Here is a 21,117-nt window from a genome sequence, read left to right on the forward strand (position 1 = left end):
TGACAAAAAATACAATGCAAATGACGGGAAAGACATTGTCAAGAACTGAAAATCTTTGTATAACCCAACACATCACTGAAACTCAGTAATGAGAATAACAAGCAGCCAGGTGTTGCACATCCTAAATGCCCAATTAAACGAAGTAAAATTCCCTTCATAAGAAGCATTTGGGATGCATAACACAGGCAGTTTATACAAAGGATTAACAAACCACAAACATCATTTTTGCATGCAAGAGTTTTGCTTTTTAACTCTACAAATTAATACTTTTCTTTCTGCTATAAGTTCTTTTGTAGCTTCTCTGGTAGCACTGACAACACTGACTACGTCCGTTATCCACCTGGTGTGCATTTATTCCTATACTTAAAAGTGACGTGCTACATATTGTTTTTTTACATAACTCCTTTTGAAATAGAAGGTTTGACTACAATAGTAACAGAGAGGTTTTAATCACCCAAACAGCACTGAATCAGTATTCTAACTGCTCATAGTTCCCCATCCTAATGACTCATTAACAGTGACTGGGTTTTTTTTGCTTGTATATCATTTACTAAAGTTAAATGCGCTACTGTACACTTTATGCTCTAAAACGTTTACCACATTTATATATCCTGAATACTATAATTTTATACATCTTTCAGTGATTTAACGTGTGATTTGTGAGGGCAGTACGTCAAATGCTTTTTTTCCTGCATTTTTGCAATTTGACAAATCGGTCCATTTTTGTAATGTATAAAAGTAGTTTGTCACTCCACTTTATATTTCCCCTTGTTGCCCTTCTGAGGAACATGAAGTGTAGAGAAACAGAATATACACTAATTAGCAGACTGAGTATTTTTCCTTACAGGCTTATTGGGCCTCTACGGGTAATTATTGCGTCTCCCAGTGGCCCATTACGGAGATGAAAGCTCCCTGTAAGGCAAATGAAAACTTAGCCAGGACATTAGGTTCTTATAATTTACCACAGAAAGTTAACAGGTAGTCAGATATATCCTCGGCAGTTTGAAGTGGAGGTAGTCTCAAGAGGATATGCTTTCTCATTAAGGTCAGCTGCTATAATTCTCTCCTCAACTTGGCACACGACTATCTTTAATTTGGGCCTTGTACAGTTTTATATCTACATATTATTCACTGTGACAAGGTTGTAGTTCTTTACCCAGAAAGTAAAATGTGTTCAGTTTCAGGTTTGCCCTCCTGTGTAAATGTGTGCCTGTGCATATATAAATGTGTGTGTCGACTTGTTCATCTATTTTTGTGAGGACCAGTTTGAGGCTAGAATTAGGTTGAAGTTAGGCTGAGAAAGTGAGTTAGGTATTTAGTTGTAATGGGTAAACTGCTAGAGAATGCATTGTCAATGAATGTATTCATTAAAAAAGTACAAATATATGTGTGTGTGTGTGTGTGTGTGTGTGTGTGTGTGTGTGTGTGTAAAGGAATTATTGTATTTATTTTTGTTTTTGTAAAAGAAATCTGAACATTGTCCCAGAACAGAAAGCCAAACCTTGAGACTTTATACAAATGTCAGATTAGCGGTTTCTCATCAGATCTGCTATTGGATTGGTCAAGACTTTCTATCAGGGGTGATATTTCAGCCCTGACTGAATTCAGTGAAAAGCTCTCTCAGTCTGCCATTACACCCTTTCTTTCCAAACTTGAGCCCAGACAGCTCAGCCTACTATCTCACATTAAGGTTTCCATTGGTCCAGATTAGCAAGCAGATAAATCCAAATCAATGCTGCTTTTCCACATAGGTCTAAGCAGATATCACTGTTATCTTTCAATTTAATTAACTGTAGCTGGGAGATGATATTGAGTCTATGTCATCATGTTTATTCAGACTTCCTCGGAGCATAATCAAATTACCAATCTGACTTTTAACATCACAACAGGTCACCTCTGAACAAGCCAAATCCATAAACATGTACATACATCTTTTCTTCAATGGTTAAGATTATTTTTGTACTATACCACTAGAAATACTATAAAAAAATGTTATATGAATGTTGAAATGCCTGTTGGATTTTAAAGGCGAAGGAAACATTGATCGCTCGATAAATACCATGTCTTTCCTGACAAGAAGGTGTCTGTTTTTAATTAGCAGTTCAGTGCTCAGTGTGATGTATTTGTCAGGCACATTCAGCACTTGTTTGCTTCAGGAGAAAGTCTGTTCTTGAGATTATGATTGACACATACACATTTACACATTTCGCTCTACTTTATCACACCAAAAACACATCTCTACCCCTTATAGGCGCAATTTTTTTTGTAGTAATAAAAAAGCGTGAATCATTATCTGCATATAGTCTTTCTGACTTTGTGTATACAGTAAATGTATGTATAACTGTGTGTTGTATTTAAATGGAGAAAACAAATCCAACCCAGCAAGGCACTCTTAAGTTAGTCTGACTTTCTTTCCATGTTTAATACAGCCGAAAAAAAAATAAATATGAAAGCAAACAAAAACAAAGGACAGTGTGTTTTAATACAACATATGTATGAATGTGAAGCTGTCTGTGAGTGTACTCAAAGTCTTCAGTTGAAGTCGTCAGGGTCCGTCACCCTGAACCTGTCGAAGTTCAGTGTGTTCACTGTGAAAAGGCATCTGATTGTGGGCGGCCATGCTGGGAATAAATGACAATTGCGACATATTGGTGTGGGATCTATGGGAATTGAGAAGATTATATTACCAGCAGAGCCACTGGAGCAGTCCATCACCCATACGTATGCAGTTAACGGACACCCTATGCTAAGTGCGTGCACATCTGCACGTGTGTATGTGCGTGTGAGCAAAACAGACAGATGGAGCAGACAGCCTGCTTGTAAGGACATAAACTTGTGTGCACGGAATGGAATCCAATATTCTTATTTCTCAGTCTCTTTGTCCCTCAGATCCCCTCAGTCCCCACCCAGTAATGATATATTTCTATCTCAGTTACACACCGTAACCCAGAGAGACCTCTGCCAATATCACCACATGTAGCACTTGTTTACACACCACTGAACCAGAGGGAGCTGTGTGGAGACCAAGCAAGGCAGAGATGAAATGAATATTTATTTCAAATAAGGGTGGAGATGTTCGGTATCGGACTAGTATTATCATACTCTCTGACCTAAACTGTAGAGGTTATTGCTTCATCATGTTACACGATAGCTCTATTCCAAGGGGGCTTAAGGGAAAAAAAAACAGAGATTTGATTCAAATTTGCTTGCGGCCACATCCCTATTCTGTTGTCAAACTTGTTAGTCAAGGACAAGGAACTATTACTGCAGACATACTGCTGTTTGCACTCTTTTAGGTCGTTGTCTGCTGACTTTTCAATATGCTATCACTCAGGTCTGTGCAGTGACTGGGCAACCTTTTGAATAGTGCTGGCTGTTTCTTCATTTATGAGTAATTGTGCTTGACTAGTGCGAGAGAGGACAGAATAAGTTGGCCATCATTATTCTAAGGTTTGCTCTGAAAAGGGCTTTAGGGGAGAGTGAAGAGCCAGTCGTTCCTGGAGCTTATTTCAAAGAGGATGATGTTGAATTTGATGCGACTGCTGGTGACATTGTGAACACTAAAAAAAGCATTAAGTTGAGGAATTTAAAGAAGTTTTCTAGTTAAAAAAAAAAAAAAAAAAATTCAGTCAATTCGGCAGTGTTAGACAACCTTGCACACTACTTAAAAAGCCTGTGATGGGACTACTTTTATACTATCCAGCTCCCTGGGGTGGAGTGGATCAATGACCATTAAAGATGTAATTTCAAGATGGGCCCTGCAAGTCACAGTGGCATGAATAAAAGATGCTCAAGTCACACACAGACAAATGCGTATTCACCCTCTCTATCCTGTGTACATGTGCGGCACAAACACAAGTATCTGCATGTGTGAAAACACACACATACAAGCACATGCCTGAAACAAGATCACTGGAAATCTATCTGGTTAGAATATTAATTAACTTCAAAAGCACCTGGATCAGATGAGGTTTACATATGTTGTTTACACTGTAGCATCAATACTTTAGGCTAAATCTGCTTTTGTCAAACTCTTCAACCACAACAGCAGAACTATGTCGAACATGAATATCTTTACTTTCTTCTCTTGTCTTGGCTGCACTGGAATGTGCAATCAGCTTAACAGACACCGACTTGAGCGCTGTGGTGTAAAAAAAAAAAAAAATAGGAGATCAGATTGCCTCACCTACTGTCTACACCCATTAAGAGTAACATCCTGGAGGTTGAGCACCTGTCCAGTCTTAAATGCCAAGGCACAGAGACTAACCAGACCTCTATTTTTTTGGAACAGAAAACCATCTTCATAAATCCACAGCAGACACTAGTTATGGATGCTCAGGGAGTTTCGTGTTACAAAGAATATAATCATACAGGTCCACCAGGCACTGATAGAAACTCTCCTTAACATTTAAAAGTGCTGGTAAGCTGCTAAGACAGTTCAGACAGGGAAGGACGCCTACAGGCTGCCAACAGACTGAGCTCCCTGATCATTAGATGGTAGCTAAAATAAGTGAGAAGATGGTGGAGGGCACTGTATTATGATCTCCACACCTGGCTAGAGCTAGAGCCTCTTGTGTATTAGCGGTCCTTGTTTCTACAGTTCTGTCAAACATATTGGTTTGCAGCATATCTGACAGACAAAGGAAAACACAGGTACTGATCTGGCAACATATTCTTTTTTTCTGTTTTTTTTCATCATGAACTTTACTGTAATAACACAAGCGTTTTGTGCTACAGTATATTTTCATTATCCTCCCCCTCGCCCACAGACGAATTAACATTGTTCTTGCTTAAGCAAATTGTTTTTAAATCTCAGATGGGATGCGGCTCTGGTTATGTTGAGTCAGCCCTCTGACCCACGCTGCCAAGATTAGTCAGCTCTGCACCCCTCCCAACAGTCCTCCTCTGTCTCCGTTGTGTATCCCTCCATCTTCTTTTCTTGGTTTGTCCGTCTCTTGTGTGAAATGGCATAAAAGGGTCAGATTCTCACATTTTTACGCCTGTCATTTCCATTTCTAATCCTCCAAGCCTCTGTCTTGGCTCATACCAATGATGCAGAGCTCTGAGCACCAGCCCACAGTGTGCTGCAGTCACAGGCAAATACTGCCAGGCTGTGTGTGGAGGAGAGGTACCACAGCATAATATGGCAGGATGGGTTTTATTTAACCTATTACAGAAATACATAAATGGTTTAAAACACACATGACAAGTGAGAACTAAAAGACTGGAATAAGGCCATGGCTTGTTAGTTTACAATTACAAGCATAAACTAAAAAATAATTTGTTAGTATTTCTCTTTTTCTGCTAATGCTATCCTCCAATTGGAGTATGTAACCCAGAAAAGCTGTGGCAAGCTGTCTTGTTCTTTCATTCATTTATTTCAGCTATATGTCTGATCATATCAAAATCATCCCCAAAAACTCTGCAATCTACTCTAAAAAAAATAAATACTGAAAAAGGCAATTTACATTGAGTAGACTGACAAATAATCTGTGCAAGGAAGCCATGAGATTTAATGACAGTATGATTTGAGAAGCCCTTCTCACTAGAACCTGGTGAAGGCTGATTGTGTCTGCCCGCTACAAGCAAGGGTTGGGTGTCGAGTTAGCAGCCCGCCCCTGTAAAAACCTAATTGCTGACAAAACTACGAGCATATATATATTTGTATGTATATATGTATGTATAAAGCATCTTTTTGTAACTTGTATTTGCACACTTGCATATACAGCACATGTGGTCTGAGACTGGCCAGATGAGCTTTTTGATTGACAAGCCTGAGTCTTAACAGAAGAGATATCTCTGCACCTTTTAGCTGTGCCTAAAATGTGATAAGATATTTATAGACCAATTATACCTACCCTAACCCACACACACACGCACACAAACTCACACCAACTCCTTTTTTTTTTTTCCATCACAGCGCTCAAGCCATGCAGATTGACACACTTTAATGATGAGGTATACCTTGCTGTTGGAAAACTGTTATGTTCTCAAAATGGATCTCAGAAACTTCGGACCAAATAATGACATTAATGAACTTTGTAGTACTCTTATCATGAATCCCCCACAGAGGCAATCACAGTCCATTCAAATCCAAATGGATCTGGACACTTAAATCACATGGGAAAATTATATAGAAAGTGAGTTTCTCTATTTCTTTTGTAGTCTTCTTTTACAATAAAGAACCTCTGAGACAGAAATATTATGAACAAAATTTGAAAAGTAATATAGTGTTTTGGTCTCCTTTACTTTTCTATTTATTATTATCGTTAAATAGAAAAGTAAAGGAGAGACTGAACATTAGGTTAGCCGTGACAGGGGCATTTCTGAGTGTCTATCACATTGATTGAAGTACTTAAATTTTGGTCGTGATTGGCATATGAGCACCATCAAACTGTCCAAGTGAAGATTAATCATTCAGTGTATTCAGGTAGAGCCATTATAATATGTTACATTGAGATTTTTTAATCATCTTTTCAAATTTGCACTAAGGTGAAAACACAGAAGAAATAGAAACAGCTGCCAGGTTAAAAAAAAAAAAAAAAGTAAACCTTTTTGAAATAGGGGTGATTTTATTTAACAGATAAATTAGTGGATAATTGAACATTTCTTAGGTGCAAATTAGGAAATATAAAACAATTCAGGAACACTAATATGACTCATCTCCTCAAGGCAGTGTAGTTAAGGTAAAGCGGCTGGCTATTCATTAACCCCAAAACTAAACTCAGCAATACCACAAATATTAACAGGAGACCAGAGGAAAGACACAAAGAAGAGCAGGGTAAGAGTGATTTTTGGTAAACCTTCTGGGGCTGCAGGCAGAAAGAAAAAGACTGACACAAAGAGGCAGAGAGAGGCAATATGAGATAACAAGGCAAAACAAATAGAGACACTAGAAGAAGGTTTGCAACTGCTACACCATGACAAGATATTAGAAATGCACTGTCCTGTTTCTCACTCTCCTTTGTCTCCTGCAGTTTCTTCTTTGTGGAAATAATCAGCCATTTTCCATCTCTCCTGTTGGCTGGATGGATGTTACTAACACTGCAGACCTGTCACTCATTCATCTCTAGGGGAGGCGGGCTCATTGCCTCAGTTGGGGGGAAGTGACTGAGAGGAATAGTTGATTGGCAGAACGGAGAGGGAGAGGAGACAGTGGGGTGGGAGGCTTATGGAGCGTAAACAGTCTCTTTAGGAGATACAAACAAAGGCAGCCAACACGCCAGAGAGATTGTGCATACACTGAGGCTTCTTTGAATTTGCTACAATGAGAATACAGAAGACGAGGGACATGATTTTACAAAGCAGGGCAGCACCTGAATGCAGAGATAAGACTGGACAGCTGAATATAGTAGTGACCCCACCCTCACCCCTTGTAGGAGTGTGAATGAACAGGCTTGATATGATTTAAAATATTTGCTGCTGGTATGGTGTGAACATACTAACTACCCCCAGGGGGCTGGTTGGACAGATGTGACTGAGAAGAAGAACGTGTTAAAAAAATATATCTGCTTGGAGGTGGATACGTATAACCAATTACGTTGTAAGCCAGTAGGTTAAAGTAAATCTGTCACTGGTGAGTTGTGCAAGACCAGTGGCTTAGGTGTGAGTGTCTCGTCTGCAAGTGGATGGTCATTTGCATTACATGATGCATATTTAACAGCTTCTGAGTTTACATATACATCATACGTGTAGGCTTCATGACAAACACTGTCAAATGTCATCTGCTACCTGAATGCAGCCACAGTTACTGAATGTTTATGTATGACTTTGTGCACTATAGAGGACAATAGAGGATGGTAAAGAGGTAGGAATAGTCATACTTTTTTCCTCAGCTACTAACAATGTGAAAAAAGCAAGAATTCATGACACATCTGCAAGGTGTCATGTTAGTCTAGGTCTGGACTGTCACTTTGGCCATATGGACAGCGCACAGTGTACTCAGTCAGAACAGCTTGACAGGAACAGAGGAAGTCGGTATTGTGGGAGTTAACTGGGACCTTCCAATTACTTACCTACTAGGCGTCTGGGATGATGACATCCCAGATTACTAGCCAATAAGATTTCAAGGACACCAACATGGCAAAGCTGCAGATTGCTGTCCTTCAGGCTGATCATGGCACTTCAATCAAACACATTTGGCTTATCTAGGGTTATATATCACTGGGGAGGCAAATTAAGCAAAACTGAAAATCAGGTGATCAGGGAAAATGCCAAATTTCAGGACATCAAGTAGATAATTTGAGAAAGCTGTGTTAGAGGAGTTCGCCACTGCTCTGGCAATGACTGGAGTGTTGATGGGCATAGACAGGTGGATGAGCTGCTTGGTTGTGATTATAAGGCAGGTGTGGAATGAATAGCTCTGAGAACAGATTGTCCAGATGAGGACTGTGCATAACGATACTAATGCTAATGCTACAAAGCTGAGTGAAGTTAATGCCAAATGTCTGATTGGGCCTTGTGATGTTTTTGTCCCCATGAGGCTTGGAAGCAGTTGTCAGGTAGAAGGTTTGCAGGGAGAGACCGAAGTGAAGTGCATGAAAGGATTTGGTGAGATTTAAACATTGTGTGGGAGCAGTGGAGCCTAGAAAGGTGCAGGGCAGGGAGAGATGGCAGGTCAGGCCATAGGTGGTTAAGAAGACCTGCAGCGTAAACATACACATTACATTCAAAGAGTCACAAGCAGGAGGTGAGAAAGCTGGATTCTTTTAAAGCCCTGACCGAAACTGACCATGTAGACATAGCAAAGCAGCAGCTTGGTAATGTGTGATAACAATGTGTGAGTCATGTAGGTACACAGAGAACAGTATGCCACAGAGCATCAAGAGTGAAGAGAGTGAGTTGAAAATGAAAGTATATTCTCACGAGACCAGTGCATTTCTCCAGAATACTTTTAAACTCATGGAAAATCAAGTGGCTTCTTGGTGAGGATTGTTAGACTATGATGTTAATGTCATGGTAATTTGAGAGCAAAGAGTTGGTTTCCTCCAGGTACTCCGACTTCCTCCCACACTCCAAAGACATGGAGGTTCGGTTGATTGCCCGTAGGTGTAGGATGTGAGTGTGAATGGCTGTCGGTCAGTCTCTACGTGTCAAGTCCTGTGACAGACTGGCAACCTGTCCGGGGTGCAACACCACCTCTCGTCCAATGTCACCTGGCTTCAGCTACAGCCCCTACAGGATAATCAGATTGCTAATGGATGGATGGACAAGTAAAACCTGTGTGCCTGAGTGCAGTTGCAGTACATCTTCCCATATGTGGTACTGAATAGTCCTGCAAAGTCAGCATGCTTGCAAAAACATGTCTAGAACTGGACTTTTTTGGTTTGATTATTCATTCCTTTGACTTTTATACATTAGAATTTGTATGAGAAAAAATAAGCATAAATCCCCAGCAGTACTTAACACATACAGACACAAAGGAAGCATAATGGATTCATAGATCAGGGAGAAGTCTAACAAGCACACAGAACATCAACTTTAAAGAAATTAGGCAGTTGATTCTATAACTGTAGCAGCTACTGTATGCCCACACAGAAGTTTAACAAAATGGTAAATGGTAAAATTGTTACCTCAATCACTGGTATTGAGTGGCATTTTAATTTCACTCAATCTAATCGCACATAAGGGACCATAATATGTTATGTAGGCCTAAAAAAAAAAAATCCCTTATTAAACTTTTACTTAATCCCTTTAACTTACTCAGCACCCTACTGTTGTAGTTTTCAGAATTGTGTAGTATTGTAAGATAGTGTATAACCAGTACCAGGGTAAAGTTAGTGGTTTTTTGGTACTTGTTTCATTACCTTATGGGCCTAGAAGACTCTGATGTCATCTTTCTGTGGCTGTAAAGCAGAGATTAAGAGAACTGTTGAAGACAAGGGCATCAAGTTGATATGTGGCCGTCACACCTTGCAAGATAAATGTGCTGCATCAGTGACAGTATGCAACTCTCTCCAAAGGTGCTAAAGAGGTGAATGCAAGTGGGAAGACATTCACAGTACGGAGCTCTCTGCAGCTGCTTGTGGACAGAAATGATGATGGAGTGGCCTACACCTGCAGAGTGGACCATGTGGCACTCACACAGACACCACAGCAGGCCACTGAAGTCCTGGAGGTCCACTGTGAGTGCACACACAAAGACATGCAAACACTCACGTGTACGAGTGTGCATGTGGACACACTGTAAAAAAAAACAAAAAAAACAAAAAAAAAAAAACATAAATAAATAAAAATTATATGTTAAAGAGGGAGGACCAAAATGGCCTTTGAAAACTGGGCTTTTATTGCTGCAGAGTAGCATTAGCTGTCATCTTTAGCAGTGTTTAGAATTCTATTGTTTTAGAGTTTTTCTTGTGGTGTTTCCATTATTTCCATCTTTACATTGCATTTACATGCGTTTTCATCATGCACTGCATCAGGCTGGTCTGGGAAAACTTGAAAAATGTATCATCCATGAAAATCTTCATGTATTATTTTTTAATCTTGATAATTTTTCTTGCAGTATTATCATGTTACATTCAATCAAGATCTGTCACAAGGTGACATCTTGATTATAGTTTTGTTATATTTTGAAATTATAGGAAATCTGACTTAATGAGATGATATCATTCACCATCACTTTGAGTCCTCTCTGTTTGTCCTAGATGCTCCCCGGGTAGAAATTATCCACTCCCTTGGAGTTCCTCAGGAGGGTCAGTACTTAAAACTGGAGTGTGTGTCCAAAGGAAACCCCTCGTAAGTCACTCTAATTTTATATCAAATGATGTCAGCTTTTTCTGTCATGCTTCACAAAGGTAAATGTCTGTTGTCTTGTTTCTCTTTTATATCCGCTCACCTCCCAGGCCAGATCCTGTGATGTGGACAAAGGATGGGAGTGACCTTCCTGACCTGGAGAGGATGATTGTGGAGGGGAGGGAGCTCACCTTTACTTCACTCAACAAGACAGACAATGGCACCTACCGCTGTGAAGCCAGCAACCACCTAGGGACCAGCAGTGCTGAATATGTACTCTATGTCTATGGTGAGTTCATTGGAATACTGATAACTGGGTAATCACGTTTAATTCTCCAAAAGTAAAACAGAGAGAACTCTTAATCACCTGACACTACTGACAGACAAAAGGGTCAGAAAAAAGAGGAAGATGCCTTGGACACCAATAATGCCACGTATAAACAGTACAAACTATGACACAGGCATATGCATCTAACTACATTGGAAAACCAGGATTATAATACCTCCTGATCTGCATACTATATCAATGCTAAGAGTGATTAGTGGTACCATCTCTCACAGGGGGAATAAGGGCCTCAGGTGACACAAATGCCACCAACGCCTTTCCTTAAATAAACCTGCGCCCCAGATCCTCCACACATTCATGCAGACATCCACCAGGAGCGAAATGTGTGAGGGAGGCAGAATTTAGTGCTGCGTTGTCAGGAATATCACCAGGAAGGATAAGTAATTCCTAGTAACGCCAGAGGAGGTGAAGGATAAAGGGACTCAGGTGTCAGGGAAAACAGATAGCTCTTCCTCACTTCTGTTTCTCCATTGTCGTTTGTCTCTTGGCATTAAGTAATAATGCTTAAAAAAAGAGCAGAGACACGTCTATTTTCCCTCTGTTTTGAGAATTTACTGTGTGATGAGGGACAAAAAGAGAGGTACTGTAGTTTTCAGGAAGAGAGACCATTCAGTTTGAAGCAAAACACAATTTCCCTATCAAAATATCACATTATTATTATTACTACATGCAATTTGGGAAGTTTTCATTTTCTTCCTTATTTAAAAGCAGAGCTAATGTAATGAAAAACATGAGCAAAATAAACCTTTCAGGTATACCAGAGCAACAGTATTTTTCTCTGTTTATTTTTGTTTGTATGTTCTTGAATATCTGATTTGATTATAGTAATAACTAGATGTGAAGTGTTTTCTGCTGGTTGCGGCCAACACAACAGCTCAAAGCAACAGATAAAAACCTCCATTCAGCAAACATTACAAAATCAAAATGCTTCAAATGCTAAATTTCATCATAAATGGCTCACGCATTCCCAATTCGTTGTTGCAGACAAAGTATCAGCTGAGTGCAGATGGGCAGATGATGAAATTTACTCTGTGTGGACCCTTGTGATCATGTTAATACGGAAAGCTTAATATGAGCTTCAACAGAACCATGTGCACTCACTGTCCATGCCCCCTAGGGTGGACTGTTGATTACAAAACCGAAATAATGCGTATAGGTCACTTATTTCTCCAACAATAAACTCCCAGAAGGATCTTGACTTGAGCCAGCTCATTCCACAAATGATATGGCCAGTCAAATGCTTTATTAGAGCCATGTATCATAATAAGACTGTAAATGTCATATAAATGTACAGTCATCTTCCAAATGAAAGATATTTTAATTTGAGAGCTTAGTCGTGTGTGCTCGGTAAAATTAAAACAGTAAGGACAAGGTAAAATTATACAGTTATTCAAAATTGATTTTATACTCATCCCACACAGTAGCTATTGTAAAGACATCCCAAACACAGTGATACACTAAGACATTTAGGTAAAAATAAATCATTTACGTTACAGCTATTTGCATTCATAGCCACAAAACAGCTCAGCATAGAGAACTTGGAATTCAAATCTGTGCGAAGGCTATGCAGTGTTGCCGACCCATGTCTGCATACTGATTAGGGTCGCTTTAATAATATAGTTCGCTCAAATAGATAATCAAGTCTGTTCATTACTTAAATCTTAAAGGTTTCCTCAACTGCTGTATTTGTGATAGGCTGTATTTGCTTTTTCATCCCCTATTAACCCCTTACCTAATTGCAAATGCATAGTTTTGGGAGGTTTAATTAGTGTGCCTTTCCCACAGTGCCATGGTGTCTGTGTGCGCTCAACGATTTCTTCAAAATGCCAGTTAAATGTAACAACAAGAATAACCAATGCATGTAATGACAGTGATGTTATTAAACTGACAAATTCTACGCCACAAAAAAAAGGTAATTGGGCATGGGAGGGTCAAAGAGTCCTAGCCAAATTCATTACTTGTTCTTTTGAAATGGCAGCCAGTCTGTTCCTACCCTTCATTAGTGATTAGCACACCTTTTAGCCTTTCACAATTGCTGCCATAATTCTTGGAAAATACCTTTTTAATGGTTTCCTCTTTCTTCCCTCTTTCCCGAAGACATGCACTTAGCTGCTTAGTGATTCACGCTAAGGCTGAAATGTCACCAAGACACGCAGGACAGTTGGCCCTGAGAAAGCATACCACAGCCAATTAAAAACTTCTAGCTCAGTATAAAAAGCAGAATGACATAAACATAAAAGCCAAGGTGGTGGTGTAACCTCATTAACTTTGGCACACAGCGTCTCAGTCCCGGTTTTTTGTTACTTTAACATGTGACAGTGAGAGACACTGGCTTGGATAAAGCACTTTTACAATTTCCCCGGAGTGAGAAGTGAGAAACAGATCATGATAATGATGGCTTTTTTCCCTAAGTCACCCTCGCGAACATGGATAACTGGCACAGATCGTTTGTTCATTTGGTATTATCCAGCTTTCTTCCATTTCATATGTCGAGTGGTTCTCAGTACAGGATCCGTCTTCACAGATATCAGCCAGCATTAGCAGATTCGAGGTTAATCCTGTTCTCTCGCTATGTAAATGACACATTTAAAGACAGAACATAATCATAATGCCAAGGAAAAGGCAGAGGACCTTTGGGACTGCTAACAGTGTGAAGGTGTCATGCTGCAACATTTCTCTTCCATCACCTTTTAAGTACTTTTTGCATTTAGCTTTTTTACCTAACATAAAGCAAGAGGCTACTTCCACCAACAGAGAGAAAAGGCTGTAGCATTTAGTATATACTAAACAGCTGTTACACCAAAGTACATAATAGGCAGTTATTTAATCATGTGGATGGTAAAGTGTCTTAACTTTTAAATCTGACAGTATCCCAATTTTAAAGTGATGAAGGGCCATTTCAGGTTCATAAACTACACAGTAAAACATTTAGTCATAAGTTACATATTCACCAATATACAGTATACATGTAAGTATAGGTGTCTGTGCCCTCCTTTCTAAACTAGTTAGAATGGACCATCAATGCTTAGATTAACGTCCTGTATGATTTGTGACTGAACTTATCATCATTATTGTACTTTCGAAAGCATGTTTTCAGCAATTTGATGTTTATGTTTATGCTTTGAGTCATTATTATACCCTTCTATGTTTCCCATTACTATCTAATGTTTTGCCTTTGACCAGTTTGCGTTGCTCTTTCAAAAGTATCTAACTGCCGCCATGTAAATTCATTTTTTGTTGCTGTTCGTGTATTATTTTTGTGTATATGTGTCTGTCTGTGCCCTCCACCAGACGCCCCCACCACCCTGCCTCCATCCACCACTCCCTCCCTACATCCCATCCCTCCAGATCCTACTGCTCTATTAGGCACCCACGTCTCAGACCGCACGGTCAGTGGCAACAGAGGTACAGTACCACCCCACGTATTTCCAAAAAACCCTTCAGCATGCTACCGTATATTCACACTTCCCTCCTACTTTCATACCTCCTCTGTCCTATTACTTATCTCTCAGCTACTTCACTGGCTCAAACTTTAAATATCCTGTCACATGTGGACACATTCAGACACGGGGGGGAAAAAAAGTGTAAAAATATCTACTACCAAACATTCACAGGATAAAATTCTTCCCAGTTGTTCGGACCATAAACGCACAGCGTGTGTCATTTTGATGGATGACTTAAATGTTCATTGTAATTAACTTATTTTGTGTTTTTTACATTAAGGGCCATATTCGGATTTGTCTGTAAGACACACACTAGGTCAGAGTCTCACTGTTCAAATGCTCCATCCCCTTGGCATTTCAAAGACTTCAGTACTTCTGTGCCCTGAAACCTCAAAGAAGCAAATGTCATGTCCTGAACTCAAAATGTCTGGCCACTGGAGATGTCTCATCATGACTCCTAATGCCGTTTTAAATCTTAGAGGAAAAAAATCTCATTTTCACACTTTACATACTGCATATTTGATATTTTTAGAGATGTACGAAGAGTATGAATGCTGTTGTTATAGTTGTTATAATCCTATTAGCATTATACTATAAAATATGAATAATAGAATGTCATCTATAATAAGGCTGAAACAGAAATGGAGCCATAAAATGCTAGGGCTATCCCAAAATTCAAGCATCTCTCATTCATGCAGAGGTTGTCAACATGGAGAGTTATGGCTATGAATTTAAAGTTTACAATCGTATTTTTTATCTTGTAGCAGCAATGTCATCCATACAAAACTTCTTTGGCTTTTCTGGACACCAAAGCCCCAATAGTAGTGCTAATGTCTCACTAAATTTCAAACATCTTGTCATGGCAAAAAGATTTCTTAGCTCACAAATCCCACAGTATGGGCCCACCATTCCAAGGTTAGGTGTAGTGATTTACTGTGCTGCCAGTCTGATGGCAGACAAAGGTGGAGGCCCTGATATGGAAACCCTGTGCTACAGTAACTGGCTTCTTGGAGGATGAATGCCATTTTTCAGAAGAGGAAGAAGCCAAAATTGATGTGGGACATGATGCGATACCAGTATCAGTCAGTACACTCATGTCAGGTTCTGATTAGGTACACCTAGATTAAACAAATGCATTCTATTTCCAGCTTGGCAGACCTAATAAACAGCCAACTGAGTACCTCTGGAGGAATATCTGTTACATCCTAAACAGGACTGGGGACATGATATTTGAGTGGGCTGTTATGTAGGCAGCTGCCCCAAGCTGTAGCCAGAAGGTCACCGGTGCCTGCCATGGCAGCAACCCAAGATGTGGACACTAGAAATATGTTTTCAACTGGGTAGAAGTACTGCTGACATCAACTGGGGATACACATACATACATACATACATACATACATACATACATACATAAATAAATAAATAAATAAAGCATATGCCAAGGTACTGGAAAGAAGAGTGTGGACTATTGTCAAATATCAGAACCTGATGGAACAATGCATATTTTGTCTTGGTTGTTAAACAGTGGACCAGCGTTTTACCCTAGAAAAGATGCTCCACTATTTATGGGAGTTTCTGCATCTAATCAGGTGTGGACAAACGTAGGCGTGAAAAAAACGTTAGGTTTCTCCTGAAAAACTTGCAGGGAGGTACCAGAGAATATAAGTTTTGACTGTGCATGCGCACGTGTGTGTGTGTGTGTGTGTGTGTGCTACTTTGGCTTTTAATGCCTGTATTATGCAGTTGGTCACAGAGAGGTGAACAGGAGACGGTGAAAGCAGAGACACAGGTGGGAAACACGTGCAACAAAGGTCAGCTTTTGAACTTGAATAGCATACATGGTTTGCCAACATAGCTATTTGGCCATCAGGTTCTTGGGCCGTTTTTCTTGGGCCGTTCGAAGGAGCAATGTAGACCTTGTGGAATCACAGTGACTCAGTATTCATTCACAAGTGAGAATGAGAACTAGGCTGCACAAAAGTTTTATCTGTTCTGTTTAATTGAGTGCAGATTGTCCATTGCGGTGACCTCAACAAAACATGACTGGTTTTTGCCCAAAATATTATGTTGTCTTCTATTGCATGCTGTTTTCCATTTGCTAGACTATCTTTGCCCCAATTATCCCCCTATCGTCACTAGCTGATAGTGACCAAAACATTGAGATTGTGTTTTCAAATGGCTGACATGACTCCCTATTGTCAATCTGTTGAGCTGCTTTGAGAATGTGTTGAAGATGCCCTCCTCTGGAAGTGCTGCACCATGTCAAATTGTACTGGTTCTGCATTTAAACGTGCCTTTTTGAATTAAATGAGGCCTCTCTATGTAGGCACTTTGGCATATCCAACTAAGAGGAGACTCATGGGACAGAGGAAGAACATGCAGGTGGGATTTTATATATGAAAGAAATAAGGCTCCTGAACCAATGTATGGCTAAGAAAAGGGATGTTTTAGTATTATTCTGACCCAAATAAACAGCAGTAGATAGAATTTAGCTTTTACAGTGGGTACGGAAAGTATTCAGACCCCTTTAAATGTTTCACTCTTTGTGTCATTGCAGCCATTTGCCAAAATCAAAAAAGTTAATTTTATTTCTCATTAATGTACACTCAGCACCCCATCTTGACAGAAAAAAACAGAAATGTAGAAATTTTTGCAAATTTATTAAAAAAGAAAAACTGAAATATCACATGGTCATAAGTATTCAGACCCTTTGCAGTGACACTCATATTTAACTCACATGCTGTCCATTTCTTCTGATCCTCCTTGAGATGGTTCTGCTCCTTCATTGGAGTCCAGCTGTGTTTAATTAAACTGATTGGACTTGATTAGGAAAGGCACACACCTGTCTATATAAGACCTTACAGCTCACAGTGCATGTCAGAGCAAATGAGAATCATGAGGTCGAAGGAACTGCCCAAGGAGCTCAGAGACAGAATTGTGGCAAGGCACAGATCTGGCCAAGGTTACAAAAGAATTTCTGCAGCACTCAAGGTTCCTAAGAGCACAGTGGCCTCCATAATCCTCAAATGGAAAAAGTTTGGGACGACCAGAACTCTTCCTAGACCTGGCCGTCCAGCCAAACTGAGCAATCGTGGGAGAAGAGCCTTGGTGAGAGAGGTAAAGAAGAACCCAAAGATCACTGTGGCTGAGCTCCAGAGATGCAGTAGGGAGATGGGAGAAAGTTCCACAAAGTCAACTATCACTGCAGCCCTCCACCAGTCGGGGCTTTATGGCAGAGTGGCCCGACGGAAGCCTCTCCTCAGTGCAAGACACATGAAAGCCTGCATAGAGTTTGCCAAAAAACACATGAAGGACTCCCAGACTATGAGAAATAAGATTCTCTGGTCTGATGAGACCAAGATTGAACTTTTTGGCGTAAATTCCAAGCGGTATGAGTGGAGAAAACCAGGCACTGCTCATCACCTGCCCAATACAATCCCTACAGTGAAACATGGTGGTGGGAGCATCATGTTGTGGGGGTGTTTTTCAGCTGCAGGGACAGGACGACTGGTTGCACTGAAGGAAAGATGAATGCGACCAAGTACAGAGATATCCTGGAAGAAAACCTCTTCCAGAGTGCTCAGGACCTCAGACTGGGCCGAAGGTTCACCTTTCAACAGGACAATGACCCTAAGCACACAGCTAAAATAACAAAGGAGTGGCTTCGGAACAACTCTGTGACCGTTCTTGACTGGCCCAGCCAGAGCCCTGACCTAAACCCAATTGAGCATCTCTGGAGAGACCTGAAAATGGCTGTCCACCAACGTTCACCATCCAACCTGACAGAACTGGAGAGGATCTGCAAGGAAGAGTGGCAGAGGACCCCCAAATCCAGGTGTGAAACACTTGTTGCATCATTCCCAAGAAGACTCATGGCTGTACTAGCTCAAAAGGGTGCTTCTACTCAATCCTGAGCACAGGGTCTGAATACTTATGACCGTGTGATATTTCTGTTTTTCTTTTTTAATAAATTTGCAAAAATTTCTACATTTCTGTTTTTTTCTGTCAAGATGGGGTGCTGAGTGTACATTAATGAGAAATAAAATGAACTTTTTGGATTTTGGCAAATGGCTGCAATGACACAAAGAGTGAAACATTTAAAGGGGTCTGAATACTTTCCGTACCCACTGTATCTCTAAAGGATATTTAAGTCTTTCCCCTAAATGCTTTGCACCTCTAATGAATTATGAGCTCTGCTGCTGAAATTTGTTAATGTTCTTGATGAAACATAACCAACACAACCTGCACTTTCTATCCTGTGCCCAAGTGACTGGGGGTGGTATGAAACAAAGGGAACTCTGCCACGACTTCATTACACAAAGTATTTTACAGATGGACAAAGGCCTACTTGGCAAAAAGTGAAAACTGTTTGGTTGAATTGCAGATTTTCTAGTGAAATCTGTCCCTATATGCTTCAACACTGCAACAGTAACGCTGACAGGGCACAATGTCTGCTACAGTAGAGTAGTATGTCAATCAGAGTTTTTTGAGCGACATGCCAATTTAAAAGTAATGTGCTGTATGCAAAGGAGCTTGCTCACCCATTCATCATCTCAATCATGGTTTCTAGAAGTTGTATTTGTACTTATATGTTTTTAAGATGATTGTGTAAACTGACAGTTTATATTTATGTTCTTTTCTATTTGATAAATTTAATTCTTGTATATTTCCTTGCAAAGGAGTGTGAGCCATAAGCATTTAATTCAACATCACATTAAACTGAAATAACATCAATACGAGCTATGAAACACTGCTCTCTTGTCTTTGTCTCAAATTCTCTGCATTCTTTTTCAACTGTTCCCCTGTGCAGTTTCATTCATTTTCATTTACGTGTCTGGTCTCTCCCTATATAGACATAGCAGAGTTTACCTTCTGTCTTGTCTCTGCTTTTTTGCTTCTGCTCTCTATTCCTCTCCACTTCATGGTGCTCTACAGTCCCATTCATTCAGAATAATTTCCTCTCATCACCGCTGCTTTCTCTAAATTACCATCTTTAAAGTCCTTCAGGAATCTTGACTCCCTTTCTACCTTTCCTCTGCTTTGCTTTCTGTTTAAGCTTTTGTTTAAATTTTCCCTCACACGCTTGTTCTCTTCTACCCTCACATCTCTCCGAAGACCCTGTTAAATAACAGGCTTCCACACATTTCTGGATATTCCTCATCAGCTTGTCTCAGTTCTTCTCTGATGTCTGTTTGTGTAGTGCAGAGACACAAGAGGAGCTGAGTCTCTCAGTGTATCTTCAGGGAATCTAAATATCAGACTCCTTCACTGCATCCCCAGCCATGGGATACTACACTATCTGCTTTCATGCGTCTACTTGATTTATTACCACGTCTTTTCACGGGCTCTGGATGAAAGCAAACAACTGTGGAGGTGTACCAGCCCCATGACATTTTGCCTTTTTAATAAAGTTGTCTAGCAGAGGAAATACACACTGTAGGTTCAGCACTAGAGCCTATATGCAGACTATTAGCACGAAATACATCTGATGAGCTCTTTAAGGTGCACCTTTCTCTCTTCTCCTGTCTTACACTCATTTTGCATCTTTCCTCTTCACCCTTAGATTTCTCCAACCTGAACATACTACACACACACAACTAAGGCTAATGCATATTTCTATAAGCAGATATACCAATTACACAGTGTGCTGTTACAAGAGGGGCTCTATAAGCACAAGTTATTATTTTTCTTTGAATGGATGCCCTAACCCCATTTCCCAGCTGAGCCCACCTACTTCAAATCAGAAATTAATAAATCACTAATTTGAAATAACTAAGTTTAGTACAAAGTGTATTATTCATTGTAGAAAAAAGAAGCTTGAAAATTTGGCCTAAAAGACATTAAGATGTCAGGTGCAATAGGATAGTGTACATATGTGATTTCTTTAAGCCCTTGAGGAGATTCACTTCTTGTTTCCTTCAGTGACACATGAAGAAAACAAAAACAGAAGTACCAGTGAAAACAAATTTCTTTAAATATTGTCTATAGAAAATAAACCTTGCACTAGCATGACTCTTAAAAGCAAACCACTTTATTTCACCCATGCCTCCCTCTCCCTGCTCCAATTATGCTCTGCTCAGCCCTTCAACCTTCATCCAAGCTATCAATTAATTCAGGAATCAGGAATTTGCTAAACCAATGCAACATCTTCCAGCAGCTAATACAACCTCGAAGCCACAGTGAGAAAAGCAATGTTGTCAACTATTTGCAGTGGAAAGTAGCTTAAGCTTCCTTAAAAAGTCCAGATGTTACCAGATGAATGCACGTGCTAATTTACACATTTGAGATATAACTGTATTTACCTACAAAATGTAAAAAAAAAAAGAAAGGTGGAAAACAGTAGCGTAGCTTTCAATTAAGTCTGTAGGTAAGTCTGTAAGCTTTTTTTTCCCCCTTTTGATAAGAATTATTCTAAGATTATGTGTTTCCTAAATCTCCCAGATGTTCAGTGTTGTCATAATTGAGCTCCTCTAAAACTAACGCTTTTTCAGGCTGGAGAGAGAGGCCTGTTTGGCTTTGATCTTAACAAGCTCATTTAGCTACCTCAACTACCACAGGCCAGTGGGAAAGCAGGAAGAAAAATATAAGGTAAAA

At 39.9% G+C, this 21,117-nt stretch overlaps 1 protein-coding gene across 3 annotated transcripts in view; it reads left to right on the forward strand.

Annotated features, from left to right (window-relative positions):
• The window catches only part of cadm2a (cell adhesion molecule 2a), a 182,654-nt gene that overhangs the window by 148,783 nt on the left and 12,754 nt on the right, over window positions 1-21,117 (forward strand). For all 3 annotated transcript variants that reach the window (XM_026329353.1, XM_026329354.1, XM_026329355.1), the window contains 4 exons: window positions 9,963-10,124; window positions 10,647-10,737; window positions 10,845-11,023; window positions 14,372-14,485. In XM_026329353.1, coding sequence (XP_026185138.1) covers window positions 9,963-10,124; window positions 10,647-10,737; window positions 10,845-11,023; window positions 14,372-14,485 — 546 coding nt within the window. The remainder of the gene's footprint in view (window positions 1-9,962; window positions 10,125-10,646; window positions 10,738-10,844; window positions 11,024-14,371; window positions 14,486-21,117) is intronic.

This window comes from Mastacembelus armatus, chromosome 14 (assembly GCF_900324485.2).
Source record: "Mastacembelus armatus chromosome 14, fMasArm1.2, whole genome shotgun sequence".
NCBI classification, from domain to species: domain Eukaryota; kingdom Metazoa; phylum Chordata; class Actinopteri; order Synbranchiformes; family Mastacembelidae; genus Mastacembelus; species Mastacembelus armatus.